Source organism: Chanodichthys erythropterus, chromosome 10 (assembly GCF_024489055.1).
Source record: "Chanodichthys erythropterus isolate Z2021 chromosome 10, ASM2448905v1, whole genome shotgun sequence".
In the NCBI taxonomy this organism is placed as follows: Eukaryota; Metazoa; Chordata; class Actinopteri; order Cypriniformes; family Xenocyprididae; genus Chanodichthys; species Chanodichthys erythropterus.
In genome coordinates this window covers 30711040-30727181 of record NC_090230.1, presented here as the reverse complement: position 1 = coordinate 30727181, position 16142 = coordinate 30711040, and the positions used below count along the sequence as shown (strand labels likewise).

Genomic DNA, 16142 nt, shown 5'->3' with positions numbered 1-16142 from the left:
AGATATAAAGTCAGAATTGCGAGATATAAAGTCAGAATTGTGAGTTATAAAGTCAGAACTGCGAGTTAAAAATCAGAATTACGAGTTATAAAGTCAGAATTGCGAGATATAAAGTCAGAATTGTGAGTTATAAAGTCAGAACTGCGAGTTAAAAATCAGAATTACGAGTTATAAAGTCAGAATTGCGAGATATAAAGTCAGAATTGCGAGTTATAAAGTCAGAACTGCGAGTTATAAAGTCAGAATCGCGAGATGTAAAGTCAGAATTGCGAGATGTAAAGTCAGAATTGCGAGATTTAAAGTCAGAATTGCGAGATATAAAGTCAGAATTGCGAGATATAAAGTCAGAATTGCGAGATATAAAGTCAGAATTGCGAGATATAAAGTCAGAATTGCGTGATATAAAGTCAGAATTGCGTGATATAAAGTCGGAATTGCGAGATATAAAGTCGGAATTGCGAGATATAAAGTCACAATTGGGAGATATAAAGTCACAATTGCGAGATATAAAGTCACAATTGCGAGATATAAAGTCAGAATTGCGAGATATAAAGTCAGAATTGCGAGATATAAAGTCAGAATTGCGTGATATAAAGTCAGAATTGCGTGATATAAAGTCAGAATTGCGAGATATAAAGTCGGAATTGCGAGATATAAAGTCACAATTGGGAGATATAAAGTCAGAATTGCGAGATATAAAGTCAGAATTGCGTGATATAAAGTCAGAATTGCGAGATATAAAGTCAGAATTGCGAGATATAAAGTCAGAATTGCGAGATATAAAGTCAGAATTGCGAGATATAAAGTCAGAATTGCGAGATATAAAGTCAGAATTGCGAGATATAAAGTCAGAATTGCGAGATATAAAGTCAGAATTGTGAGTTATAAAGTCAGAACTGCGAGTTAAAAATCAGAATTACGAGTTATAAAGTCAGAATTGCGAGATATAAAGTCAGAATTGTGAGTTATAAAGTCAGAACTGCGAGTTAAAAATCAGAATTACGAGTTATAAAGTCAGAATTGCGAGATATAAAGTCAGAATTGCGAGATATAAAGTCAGAATTGCGAGATATAAAGTCAGAATTGCGTGATATAAAGTCAGAATTGCGTGATATAAAGTCAGAATTGCGAGATATAAAGTCGGAATTGCGAGATATAAAGTCACAATTGCGAGATATAAAGTCACAATTGCGAGATATAAAGTCACAATTGCGAGATATAAAGTCAGAATTGCGAGATATAAAGTCAGAATTTCGAGATATAAAGTCAGAATTGCGTGATATAAAGTCAGAATTGCGTGATATAAAGTCAGAATTGCGAGATATAAAGTCGGAATTGCGAGATATAAAGTCACAATTGGGAGATATAAAGTCAGAATTGCGAGATATAAAGTCAGAATTGCGTGATATAAAGTCAGAATTGCGTGATATAAAGTCAGAATTGCGAGATATAAAGTCAGAATTGCGAGATATAAAGTCAGAATTGCGAGATATAAAGTCAGAATTGCGAGATGTAAAGTCAGAATTGCGAGATTTAAAGTCAGAATTGCGAGATATAAAGTCAGAATTGCGAGATATAAAGTCAGAATTGCGAGATATAAAGTCAGAATTGCGAGATATAAAGTCAGAATTGCGAGATATAAAGTCAGAATTGCGTGATATAAAGTCAGAATTGCGAGATATAAAGTCGGAATTGCGAGATATAAAGTCACAATTGGGAGATATAAAGTCGGAATTGCGAGATATAAAGTCACAATTGCGAGTTATAAAGTCAGAATTGCGAGTTATAAAGTCAGAATTGCGAGATATAAAGTCAGAATTGCGAGATATAAAGTCAGAATTGCGAGTTATAAAGTCAGAATTGCGAGATATAAAGTCAGAATTGCGAGTTATAAAGTCAGAATTGCGAGATATAAGGTCAGAATTGCGAGATATAAAGTCAGAATTGCGAGTTATAAAGTCAGAATTGCAAGATATAAAGTCAGAATTGCGAGTTATAAAGTCAGAATTGCGAGATATAAAGTCAGAATTGCGAGATATAAAGTCAGAATTGCGTGATATAAAGTCAGAATTGCGTGATATAAAGTCAGAATTGCGAGATATAAAGTCAGAATTGCAAGATATAAAGTCAGAATTGCGAGTTATAAAGTCAGAATTGCGAGTTATAAAGTCAGAATTGCGAGATATAAAGTCAGAATTGCGAGATATAAAGTCAGAATTGCGAGTTATAAAGTCAGAATTGCGAGTTATAAAGTCAGAATTGCGAGATATAAAGTCAGAATTGCGTGATATAAAGTCAGAATTGCGAGATATAAAGTCAGAATTGCGAGATATAAAGTCTGAATTGCGAGATATAAAGTCAGAATTGCGAGATATAAAGTCTGAATTGCGAGATATAAAGTCAGAATTGCGAGATATAAAGTCAGAATTGCGAGATATAAAGTCAGAATTGCGAGATATAAAGTCAGAATTGCGAGATATAAAGTCAGAATTGCGAGTTATAAAGTCAGAATTGCGAGTTATAAAGTCAGAATTGCAAGATATAAAGTCAGAATTGCGAGATATAAAGTCTGAATTGCGAGATATAAAGTCAGAATTGCGAGATATAAAGTCAGAATTGTGAGATATAAAGTCAGAATTGCGAGATATAAAGACAGAATTGCGAGATATAAAGTCAGAATTGCGAGATATAAAGTCAGAATTGCGAGATATAAAGTCAGAATTGCGAGATATAAAGTCAGAATTGCGAGATATAAAGTCAGATTTGCGAGATATAAAGTCAGAATTGCGAGATATAAAGTCAGATTTGCGAGATATAAAGTCAGAATTGCGAGATATAAAGTCAGAATTGTGAGATATAAAGTCAGAATTGCGAGATATAAAGTCAGATTTGCGAGATATAAAGTCAGAATTGCGAGATATAAAGTCAGAATTGCGAGATATAAAGTCAGAATTGTGAGATATAAAGTCAGAATTGCGAGATATAAAGTCAGAATTGTGAGATATAAAGTCAGAATTGCGAGATATAAAGTCAGAATTGCGAGATGGAAAGTCAAAATTGCATGTTATAAAGTCGGAATTTTGAATTATAAAGTCGTAATTCTAAGATATAAAGTCGGAATTGCGAGATATAAAGTCAGAATTGCGAGATATAAAGTCAGAATTGTGAGATATAAAGTCAGAATTGCGAGATATAAAGTCAGAATTGCGAGATATAAAGTCAGAATTGTGAGATATAAAGTCAGAATTGCGAGATATAAAGTCAGAATTGTGAGATATAAAGTCAGAATTGTGAGATATAAAGTCAGAATTATGAGATATAAAGTCAGAATTGTGAGATATAAAGTCAGAATTGTGAGATATAAAGTCAGAATTGTGAGATATAAACTCACAATTGAGTGTTGTAATGTGCAATTGTGAGGGAAAAATTTTTTTTCTGAAAATTGCGAGTTCATATCACTCAATTCTGACTTTATAACTCGCAATTCTGATTTTATATCTTGCGACAAAAAAAATTCTGAATTGTGAGAAAAAAAATTGCAATGACCTTTTTTTGTGTTTTTAGTTAGTGGTGGAAACAAGGTTCCATTCATAAGAACTGCATGTATACTAAAAGAAGGAAAGAAAGAAAAAAACAGTTTAACAACATTGTAATAACCATTACTTCTCAAACCACCATGCCTTCATGTTTCACTCCAGTAATTCATGTGCATGGATGTGCTTTCAGACTCATGGCAGGATGTTTAGAGAGCTTCGCTTTAATGCCATGCAGCTTTAATTCAATTCATGTTTTTTCAATTCAATTTGTTTGTATAGCGCTCTTCACAATGCCGATTGTCCCAACGAGCTTTAAAAATGAATAGAGCCTCACAAACTCCCTCAGGGAAGCCAAAGATGACAGTAGCAAGAAAAACTCTCTCAGATGAAACGATGAGTAGATGAGAAGGAATCTCGGGAGGGACGAAGGCTCAGCTGGGGAAACCCTCCTCCTCCTCCTCCTCCTCCTCATTTCAACTATTATTCACAAAGCATACAGACACACATCTGCTGCCACTGATTTATTTATTTGCATTTCATTTTTTAGCAATTTATCAGTATCTTGTACTAAATGCATCTCTGCATCAATCCATTAAATTTTAATTTTGTAATATGTAGGTATTTTTCTGCAAAACTAATGTTCAATCAGTTAGATCCTGAGCAAGAAATTCAGTTTCAGGATAAATCACTTTGTTGTACTTCTGCATTTGAAGAAAAAACAAAGATTACATTTACACAAATGTGTTTAGGATTAGAATTAAAAATAAGAGAAATATTTAGGATAAGCTTAGATGATCTCATTTTTTTTTTAGCCTGAATTCAGAGGCAGACGGGTTTTTACAGTCTAAACAAACGGCTGTCACTGATCCTTTGATTAAGTAAAGATGGTTTTAATAAAGACTGTGTGACGCAGCTGTGGAATGACACACAAACACCACAAATCTCCCTTTCAAAACACTGTGGCGGTACCAGATTAATACCATGGTATTTATTACAATAGACATTGCAAGATAATTCATGGTATGGTAACACTGAAAGATCCAAAAGATGGATTTAGACATGATTTACTCTAAATAGCACCAGTTGTGTTCAATTATTTCAAGCCGTGGGGTATTTTATAATTAATATAGTCATCAGATTGAGATATTTAGTTCAGTGACAGCTCTGAGATTTTGCTTTGTGCAATTCTCTCAGTTGCTCATTTTCAACACAAACTCTTCATATTATTTGTGTTGGTGCTGACAAACAGCTTTATTAGTGTGGATGTTGAGTTCTGAGAGCATGAGAAATGCGAGGGCGGGGCCAGAGAGTGACGTCAGCGCGCTCGAACCCGTGAGCGTATTTAAACGCGCTCTGAGCCCAGAGTGAGCGTCAAACGCGTTCCGCAGACGCGCGTGTGGATCATGACTCCTGTGTGCTGACAGATATCACACACACACCGTCGGACAACAGCGCGCTTCTTCACTTTCACCTGATCTGTGCGGATATTAACAAGCATTCACCTGGATTTCATCACCTGTGCGGTGCGTTTCGGAGGCAGAATGCGGCGCGTTCTAATGGACACGGGAAACTATTACAGTTAGTTCGGATCCACATCCCGATGTCTTCATCTGACCCGCTGCTGCTGCTGCTGCTGCTGCTGGTTTTCTCTCTTACAGACGCGGCGCGCGGCAGCATCACAGTCTCGCGCGTCGCGTTGCGCACAGTGAGCTGAGCTGCGCGTCAGAAGCTCTGGACACTTCAGAGCGCGCTTCGTTTGGATCTAGTGGATAACATGTTGTGAATGGACCTGGAATCGTGATATTTTGAGGATAACGCACGGATTTTATCTTTTGGATCTTTCAATGTTTGCCGGTTTGCTGAGAATTTGGCTTTTCTGAAGCTCTGGTCTGTATGGACCCCATTTAAGGTGAGTTTAGATCGTTTTCTCTGCATTTGGACACATATAGGGTTTCCTTATTGATTTTTACAGTACATTTTCCATGCACTCTTACATATAAAATCATTCGATAGATTTCTTGAGTTGAGTTGTATGGTTCTTTGGAAATTAAGGAAAGTTATTAATGTTTCATTATAGGTTCCTCATATATTCTGGGTTAAATGAAGCACCACCTGAAGAAGCTAAAAAGGTTCTCCTAACGTCTTTAAAACCCAATTCTTTATTCATTTTTATTTTTTTAAGAGTTTACTTCACAACACTAAAAATAAGCAATGCATTTTAAAATACTCATTTTAGTAGCTAAAATACTTGAAACTTGAATTTAAGTGGCTGTGATTGCATATAAAACAGAATGACTAAATATCTAAACCACCTGTTCTTTTGACTTATAAAATGTCAAAAAGCTTGAGATAATATAATGATTAAATAGAAAAAGCAGGTTTTAATGATCAACAATTGCAGCTATTCAGAGTAAAGCGTCATTTACTGCCATAAAAGTAATTGTAAACATCATTACATTCATGAAACTGGTAGATTTTATATGCCTTTGCATCAACAGGAGTTTCGGGATCCGGAATGGGGAAAAACTCTGGCAGAAAACACGCATTTTTCTGCTCTGTATTATTGACAGAAATCTGTTCGGCATTAACTGGGCTTCAGCCTACAGAACACATTTCACGGAGGCCCTCATCAGAATATTTAATATAATTTCTTTTTTCTGAACCGTTTCCCTCTGGGCCGACTTGCGGTAGCTCCGAGTACCAAAACAAACACCATATCCATCAAATTAACACATGCAAAAGTCTCTGAAAGGTTTCGTCATGTTCTTCTGCACATACTCATGTTTACCTTTGCACCGTTGCAGCTTCCCTCAAAGGAACTGAGTCTAAAATGAAGTTATGGGACATTCTAGCCACGTGTTTGTTGCTCCTGAGCTCCGTTTCCGCACGTCCCCTCTTCCACAAGCTGCAGCCATCCAAAAGAGCTGTCGTCCGCAGTGAGAGCCCCGCTCTGGACCCCATCATTGACTCCCAACCTGAAACCACCAACCAAAAGCACGCCTCCATGGAGGAGCAATGTAAGTCAGAATGCATGCATTACCAATCGAACCACTATACGGTGTTAATGTATTGCACCTCAATTGCAATGGAGAATTTCTGTGAGCTGTTTTCAATTACTTACATAGCTGCATGTTGAGCAACCCAGGCACAGATGCACGACTGTGACAATACACTGGTCAAGAGTATGTTAAATGTGCCTCAGCTGAAACATTCCCTTCGTAAGCACCGCATGTTTTACTGTACGTAACAAATCTTGGCCTTGTAACACAGAGGATGAGCTTTAAAGTCACATTGTTTTATAATCTTGACGTGGAGTTGAACAAGGCACGGATTGTTTACGTTTAACGCCGAGTTTTCCAACCTTTTCTCACACGTAAGGTGCTGCCCGAACACTGACAGATACTGACGTGACAGGAAAGGCATTCATTGCGCTGATGCACATTTCAGCAGCTGCTCCAGATGTTTAATAGCGGCCTCGTCTTTTACACACAGTAGTCTCGATATGACGCGTATGCCGCACGCTTCATCGTGCATCGTGGGAACTTTCGAAAATTACAGAATCAACGCAGCACGTGGAAAGGTTTGCATTCGGCTGACCAATCCGGTCTATTGGCTTGTAAAATATGCATGAATTTATTTCCAAAACTCGTCCTTGCATAAAGCACTGAAACTACAGTGAACAACAGACGATGGGAGCTGCAGAAAACAAACACATGTTGAATCACTCAGTGGCTTTTGTCTTGGGGATTCAATCCCTACATGCATCAGTGTCTCTAGTCCGCTGAATCGCTCCAAAAAGTGTTCTTGTAAATGGCAGTTTGGAAGCCACTGAAAACGGTGAAGAAGTCATTTTGCGCTGCTGAAGGACATGCAGTGCATGCGATCTGAAGCCACTGAAAATGAGGTTTTGAGTCCGTTCAATGCATGATGCCAATCGTTTAGCTGGAAATGCATGCAAAATATAGAAAATAAGAGAACATTTGATGCATAAAATGGTTCTTTAATGACATCTGTGGTTACATGAAGAAACTTTAACATGCACAAAAGGTTCTTCATAGTGGAAAACGATTTAGAAACAATTAATTATGTCTTGTAATGCACCTTATAATGCATTGCTTGATCTCATGAATAATTGTAACCACAGTTATAATACATTATAATACTTCATTTCAATAGAGCTTTTCACAATACAGATTGTTTCAAAGCAGCTGCACAGTGATAACAGGAAAATGAATGGACAGAGATTGTTTTGGCTTTACAGCAGTTCTAAGTAAAAGTTATTATCGAGCTAAAGTAGGTTTTTGATTGAATCACTTCCGTTGTAAAAAACTGTTAATTATTAACTTAGGGGGCACTTAAATGACACCTTTCTCTCTGAAAACAGAAGACTTTTAATGCGTTCTTGCAGTTCATTTACGTGTTTAGTCTATAGGTTTATCTATTCTCTACTTATATATTCATTTAGAAAGTATAATGCATTAAATCACATGACAAACAACCAGTTTTACATGCATCTGCAAATATTATAATGCATTTTAACTTTGGTTACAATTTTGAAAAGATATAATGCATTATACATAAAGGCTTCAAGTAAAGTGTTACCAAAGGTTCTTTAGATTATTAAAATGTTCTTCACGCCAAGAAAAAAAAAAAGGTTCTTTTAAGAACCGATCACTGAAAAGTTTCTGGGGAACAAAAAATGGCTGCAAAACAACCCTTTATTTCTAAGAGTGTGTGACATATTGAACATAATGTACATTTAACATAGCATTGTTTTGCATTAAATAAAATATGGTGTCTATCTGAACTAAGACACATACTTATATCCTATAACACCCCTTTCACAAGATCTCAAGTCTCTGGTGTCTCCAGAATGTGTGTGTGAAGTTTCAGCTCAAAATACCCCACAGATCATTTATTATAGCTTGTCAAATTTGGCCCTATTTGGGTGTGAGCAAGAACACGCCGTTTGTGTGTGTGTTCCTTTAAATGCAAATGAGCTCCGCTTTCCAGAAGAGGGCGGAGCTTTAACAGCTCAACAACAACAAAGCTGGAGAATCTCACGCAGCCAAAATGAGGAAAGTGTTCAGCCTTACATTGTTCAAACCGGAGTCGACACTGATGGAGAGACTCAGGAAGAAGTTACAACTTTTAGACGTTTCTGAATGGTTAGTGGATAAATTGATGTAGTTGCTGTGGAGTTGATTCAACTCATCCACTAGCATGTGCCGTCATGTTCATCTTTTGTGTTGAATTGACCCTCGTTTGTGAAGCAGTCCGGCGTAAAATGACGGCATGTCAACAGCACTCTACTACAACAACTCTTCCTCTTCTCTAAAGCAGCCCAACATGGCCCCGCCCCCTTTGTTGTGTGTTCTCGGGGGCGGGGTTTATGTAAATGTTAGGGTTTGTGATGTCACTAACCCAGGAAGAAGGTTGTTGTAGTCCTTAATCAGCGAATTCTGTAAAAGAAAATATCTCCTTTGCATTGAACTTTGAGTGTCGTAACTTTGCAGATGTTGTTTATGCTCAAACAGCAACATTACACACTAACTACAGTTAAAAAAGTCAAATGATAATCAAGGACCCCTTTAAATTAAGCATGCTGGCTGGGTCTCTGCTGTCCATGAGTTGAAATGTTTATGCATTGTTCGTTCATCGTGTCTTGGTAGGCAGCACAGAGTTTTGAAACACAGCCAGTGTTTGGTACCACTGTAGATCATATAACTGTTACACAAACCACACCAGCGTAAAGGTTACTCGAATCTGGCACCTCGCATCAGGACTGCAACTCAGCTAAACAAAATTCCCATCGCATCTGAATCATCTCAGTCCAACAGAGAAAACTTCAGTTTACCTGCCATATGGTGCATCTGCTGGTGTTCATGCATGTTAGATGTGCTGTAAGTGATATTTGCATGGAATAGCAGACATGAAAATCACTGAAATAGACGTTGAAAGTGATTGCAAGAGTGAACCACGATTGATGACGTATAATTTGCATCTTTGCATGTTACCACAGTATCTGCGTCTCCACCTGATTGGTAAAAACATTGCTTATAAATGGTTTTGGTACATTTTTGCTCATGTTGCACTGGCTTGAACGACCTAACGGCAAAAGATTTAAGTTACTGTAATTGGAATTTTTAAATATAGCTGCGAGCAGCAATTATCAGGATTCAAGTGCTTTAATGTCTTTAAGCACATGCTTAAAAGGTATGTTTTAATTAGCAAGCCTGTAACCATCTTGATCATAGATGGAAAAGACCATTTACAGCAAATACAGGCAATTTACCATAGGAAATATATGGTTTATAAAGCATATTAACAGTTACCGAGGTTGAGCCAGAAACCTAGGACTAGTTCGCCAAAGTTGTTTTTTTCTCCAATATTTAATGAATGATTCGATGGACAGCAGCGGTCCTAGAGGAAAAGTTGCTCCGAATGAGGAGTTCTACCATGTGGTATGAACATTGTGGGCGTGTGCGAAAAATCACATGATACACAATCCTTTAACGCACGTGAAAAACTTGATTTCTTTTGAATTTCTCAGCGGGCTGTGAGTCAAACAGGCCCAACAAGTTTCATTCTGATCGGCCTCCGTTAACCTTGTCTGATAGCTGCTCAAAATTCATTGGCTGATGGAGGACATGCTTTTTGAGATACGTCAATGACCTCAAAGACGGTCATGGCATGGGACAAAGACACTCCATGACAATTTTCAAGTCAATCGGACTAACGGTGAAGCCATTTTCATGTTTTTTTCCTGTTATAGCGCCACCAAGTGGCCAGTCACCACTTCCTTTTCCACACGACCACAGAATGAGCTCTTACATAGATGTACCAAGTTTGATGAAAATATCTCATTCCGTTCACGAGTTATAGCCATTTAAGTAAAAGTGTATGCGCCCCCTTCAAACGTTTGGCGGCCCTTAGTGACCGTTAATCGAAATTTCAAGATTTTTTTGATAAATATTGACAATCAGACTCCAGAAAATCTTGCTGCACTGGTTTGATTCTGATTGGGTGAAAAAGCTAGGAATAGTTCGCAAAAGTAGGTTTTTCAAACGATCCGAAATACTGAAAAATGCGCAACGAGCGAAATGCATTTTGTCCGTCTTGAGCCGAGGATTCCAACGATATAAGACACTTGAGGCCTATGCACAACCGTTTAGGAGCCATTTCGTACTTTTCACCACTGTAGCGCCCCCGTCAGGCAGATTGGGGCAAGCCTTGGTGATGTTGTAGACATTAAAATGAGAAGTTGGTCATGTGATCCCAATCATGAGGTGACCCACTCCATGCAGAATAAAACAGCTGTTATTATCTTCTTCTCATTGAGCGGACATCAGGTTAAATCATTGTTAAGAGCGAGACTGTACACACCATCATTGTGGCAGATCTTTTCTGAGAACTGTGATCCGGTCTATTGGGTTGAACCGAGCGCGAGTGACTTTAAGTTTCAACTGTAATGAAATCATGGTGTATTACATGCAGATCAAACGAGCGCTTGCTTTTGTTTAAGACGAGGGCGGCACGCATGTTTCGAGTTTGCGGTTGAGCAGATGTATTCTGCTGTACCTCAATGTCATCATCTATAAGATTTTCCATCGCAGTCCTGAGATGAAAACACCCGTGAGTTCAGGAGAGATCCCGTGAGTCAGCCGCCATTATTTAGGATGGCCGATAGTGACAAATAAACAAGCGTCGTATATACAGTGAAGTCCAAACGTCTGGGAGAACGCTGAGGATCTGCAGACCACAATCTCTTTTATAAACAGAAAATGTTTAAATAATGTAAAACAGAAATATTTCTGCACTTCGTCTAGGTCACTATAAGCAGATTTCATACAAAAATATCATAACAGTGTTATTTTAGTATCACTGATATGTTTTTTTTTTATTAGCTTTTATTTTTATATTTTTCATTTTTATTTGAACAAGTTTTGTTGAGTATTTTTTATTTTTTTTTAAATAAGTATATTTAGTTTGGTAATTTTGTAGATTAGAATCTCATTTAAACCTGAAATAAACAGAAAATGTTTTTTTTTTTTAATGTAAAAGAAAATTTTCTGCACTTTTTCTAAATATCATACCAGTGTTATTTTAGCATCACTGTTATATTTTTTATTAGCTTTTATTTTTATATTTTTCATTTTTATTTTAATTTTTAGTTGAGTAATTTTGAATAATATATATATATATATATATATATATATATATATATATATATATATATATATATATATATATATATATATTTTTTTTTTTTTTTTAAATAAGTCTATTTAGTTTCATAATTTTGTAGATCAGAATCTCATTTAAACTGGAAAATGTTTTTTGTTTTTAAATGTAAAAGAAAATTTTCTGCACTTTTTCTAGGTCACTATAAACAAATTTTACACTAAAAATCATGCCAGTGTTATTTTAGCATCAATAATGTGATATTTATTATTATTTTAAATTTGATATATTTAATTTGAATTTTAGTTTAAGTTTTAGTAATTTTGTTGTGTTCTCTCATTGTTTTTTAGCATCATTAATATGGTATTTAATAATATTTTGAATTTGTTTTTATTTTAATTTTAGTTTTTAAAAACTATAAGCAAATTTATACTAAAATCCATATCAGTGTTCTTTTAGTATCATTAACATGGTATTTATTAATTTTTTAATGAGTTTTTATATTTTTTCATTTTAATTTTAATAATTTTGCTGTTTATTATTTTTTTTAAATGTCTATTTATTTTTTATTTCAATTTCAGTTTTAGTAATTGCAGTACTTAAAGTAATCAAAATTATACCCGAAATATTATAAACTTTTGCTTTAAACATAATATTTTATTTTATATAGTTTTAGTTAACAATAACAACACAAAGATTCATTTTAGATTTTCAAATGACTTATTATTTTAAATTACATTTCCATTAAGCAGATGCTTTATCCAAAAACAAATGAGGAACATCACAAATTGTGCATAAATAATAACTGAATGATATTTTCTTCTCTCTTTTGAAGATGCCGTAAACGGCCTTTACCCGGAGCAGTTCGAGAACATAATGGACTTCATCGAAGCGACTATCGGCCGTCTGCGCAGGTCGCCCGACATGGACCTCGACTCTCAACCGAAGCGGGACAGAGGGCGACAAAAAGGAGCAACAAACACAGAGAGGGCGGGACGGGGCCGCGGAGACAGGAAGAGGGGTCGCGGGCGAGGCCGAAAGGAAAGCCGAGACGACAGGGTCAAAGGTCAAGGGCGTGGCTGCCTCCTTAAAGAGATCCACCTCAACGTGACAGACCTGGGCTTGGGTTACAGGACCAAAGAGGAGCTGATTTTCCGCTACTGCAGCGGCCCGTGTTACGACGCCGAGACCAACTACGACAAGATCCTGAACAACCTCACCCACAACAAGAAGCTGGACAAGGAAACGCCGTCTCGGACTTGCTGTCGGCCGATCGCTTTCGACGACGACATCTCGTTCTTGGACGACAGCTTGGAATACCACACGCTAAAGAAGCATTCCGCTAAAAAGTGTGCGTGCGTTTGACCGAGGAGCTCTCGACGCGTCAGACTGGGACTCTCACAGAGAGATATTCAGTATTCACTTTGTTACCAAACCACAAGATTAACGGCTTGAGCGATTGAGTGTTTGTACAGCAACAAGCATCGTTTGGTGGAATAAGGAGCGTGTCTTCAGTGGATTATCACGTTTACACTGTCAGTGAGAGACGCCGCAACAACAGACTCCAAACATTTAATATCCAGAAAGCTATATATATATATATATATACATGAAAATGTATTTATTGAGATTTAATTAAGTTATTGTTATTTATTGCGATCCATTGTATTAGAGTGTTTGTTTCTCTTATTTATTTAAGGAGGTTTTTTTTGTTCTCTATCTTGGATGGTGCCAAATTTGAGCATGTGTGTTTAAAGGAATCGTTTACAGTTTGACGTTTATTCAACCTCATGTTGATCCAAACCTGCTTGAACTTCTTTCATCTGTGCAACACAAATCAAAACGAAATATAAAATAATATATATATATATATATATATATATATATATATATATATATATATATATATATATATATATACACACACACATATTTCACAAAATGTTATATATATATATATATATAATATTTTTGTAGTATATATACTAGGAAAATAACTAGAAATTTGCGTGTATATAGTTTTTTTCCTAGTGTAATATATATATATATATTTACAAATATATTTACAAACTTGTTAGATGCAATTAAATCTTGATTAATCTATTTGACAGCACTTATATTTCCAAATTTAAGTATATATATACTAGAAAAAACTAGAATATATATATATATATACATCGATATCTGTTTTTTTCTAACATATATATAAATTGTACTTTTGGGTATATATATACACATACATACATACTTTTTATATATATAATGTCTGAAATGTTTAAGACCCGAGCACAGCTAGTAAAAATACTATTTTAATTTTTTATTTATATTATTTAATGTAGTGCAGCTACAGAAATCTGCGTGAGAAAATCTTTCGCCCGCACACAAAATTACAGATCACATGGGTTCCTACAGAAATGATGTATTATGACTGGATTTGCCCTTGAGAAAATTCACTAAAAAAACGGTACATTTGAGCGCAGATGTCAGGAGATTCTGGTTCACATACAGTGAAGGTGGATGGTGATTTATACGGTTTCATTTGGAACAATGAAGATTGTAAATATAACTTGTGCAATGCATTCAAAGTCTTCTGAGGTCACATGATTGATCTGCATTAGGAACAGACCCAAATTTAAGACGTTATTCACTACAAATCTCTCAAAAAGCATTCACATGACTGACTGCGATGTGAAAAGTATGAAAAAATGCACATGTTTGTGTTCCTCACATAAAGCATCATGTGACTTGGAATGTAATGCACAAGTCATGATATATGATATACTTTAAAGGAGCATTTTGTCATTGAGAAATCTTCTGTGCTTCATGGAAGAAGGTCAGACGGGTTTGGAACAACATGAGGTCGAGCAAATCTCGGCTGGAACGATTCCTTTAAAGAAAAGCAGATAATTACGTCCCCATCCGTGACGCTCGGCCCCACACACTCCCTCGTTCGGTGATGGAAAAGACGCGTCTTCGGTCTCCAGCTACACGAGACAGTCTGCCATTGTTTCTCAAACAAAAGAACAGATAATAAGCAGGCAGAATTACTTTAGAGGACCAACTATTCTTGTAGAAAATAAAAAGCTGATGTTGTTTTGCAAAAGTGATCTTTATTTTCTTCCATCATTACAACAGTCTCGACGCTCACATTAGGGTTGTTGCTGGACCTCAGATGGCTCGTCTCCAATTATCTCTTTAAAATACGGTCTGGCCCGGCGTGTTTACATCTCGCTGTAATGAAATCAGTGCCAGAGACTGCCTGCGCCGAGCCGAGCCGAGCGCCACAAATGGACTGTTTGATCAGAGTAAATAATGTTACATGCGACCTCTTTAAACCCGGTCCGGTGCGTTTGCAAAGGTCAGGACAGATTTTAATCTGTAGTCCCAATGTAAAAGCGCTACAGACCCCCCGTCGTCTAAGACCAATTATGTCAAATCAGCTTTGTCTGCTCTAACCGACTTGAAATAAACTTCTCAACAGGATCAATCCCTGAGAATTGTAGAGCAATCTGGGCCCGCGACTGTAAACGCACAAGACCTGGGATGTTACGACGACGACGCGGAGCTGGAATGATGCCGTAATCCCCTGCGTTTACTGAACAAATCCACCCATTTCTGAAGTATCTAGGCCAAGCCTCTGTAAAGCACGAGGTGCCTCTTTTATCAGGATATATTTCATCAGCTGTTCCACCTTAATCATGATAACCGTAACCGAAAACACGCGTTTGCTGCGATCCTCTGTCCTGATGTATGACGGTTTGCTAAGTGCACATGTCCGGAGCGTGTAACTTACGTTCATGGATTCCTCGAAAGAAAACATTCAAGATAAGAGTTCAAATGTCTGCTGAAACTCATTTTCCGTCCTGCAGTGTTCGTCGGTCCTGTGAGACGTTTTGTCTTGTTTTGTGTTACTGAACCAAAGCTCTCTACAGACTTTATTTTTGTACAATATTCATTTTATAACTTTTTACAAAATAAATCTCATTTCTATCATGCTTTTGTGTGAATATTGTTGTCAGTGTGTGAGGTTTAAAAATGAAAATAATTGAACTGTTCCTTTTGAACTTGATGCAAAATCTATATATGCAAAAATATATATGCAAAAATGTATATGCAAAAATATATATACAAAAATATGTATGCAAAAACATATGCAAAAATATATATGCAAAAATATATATATATATGCAAAAATATATATGCAAAAATATGTATGCAAAAACATGCAAAAATATATATGCAAAAATATATATGCAAAAATGTATATGCAAAAATATGTATGCAAAAATATATATGCAAAAATATATATGCAAAAATATATATGCAAAAATGTATATGCAAAAATATATATGCAAAAATATGTATGAAAAAATATGTATGCAAAAATATATATGCAAAAAAAATATATATGCAAAAATATGT

General features: G+C 36.2%; 1 protein-coding gene across 1 annotated transcript; it reads left to right on the top strand.

Moving 5' to 3' along the window:
- Positions 1 to 4944: 4944 nt before the first annotated feature.
- On the top strand, positions 4945 to 13193 carry gdnfa (glial cell derived neurotrophic factor a). Its single transcript, XM_067398942.1, has 3 exons — positions 4945 to 5445; positions 6341 to 6553; positions 12556 to 13193. The coding sequence occupies exons 2-3, from the start codon at positions 6367 to 6369 to the stop codon at positions 13083 to 13085; spliced, it is 717 nt and encodes a 238-aa protein (XP_067255043.1). The 5' UTR covers positions 4945 to 5445; positions 6341 to 6366; the 3' UTR covers positions 13086 to 13193.
- Positions 13194 to 16142: the final 2949 nt, after the last annotated feature.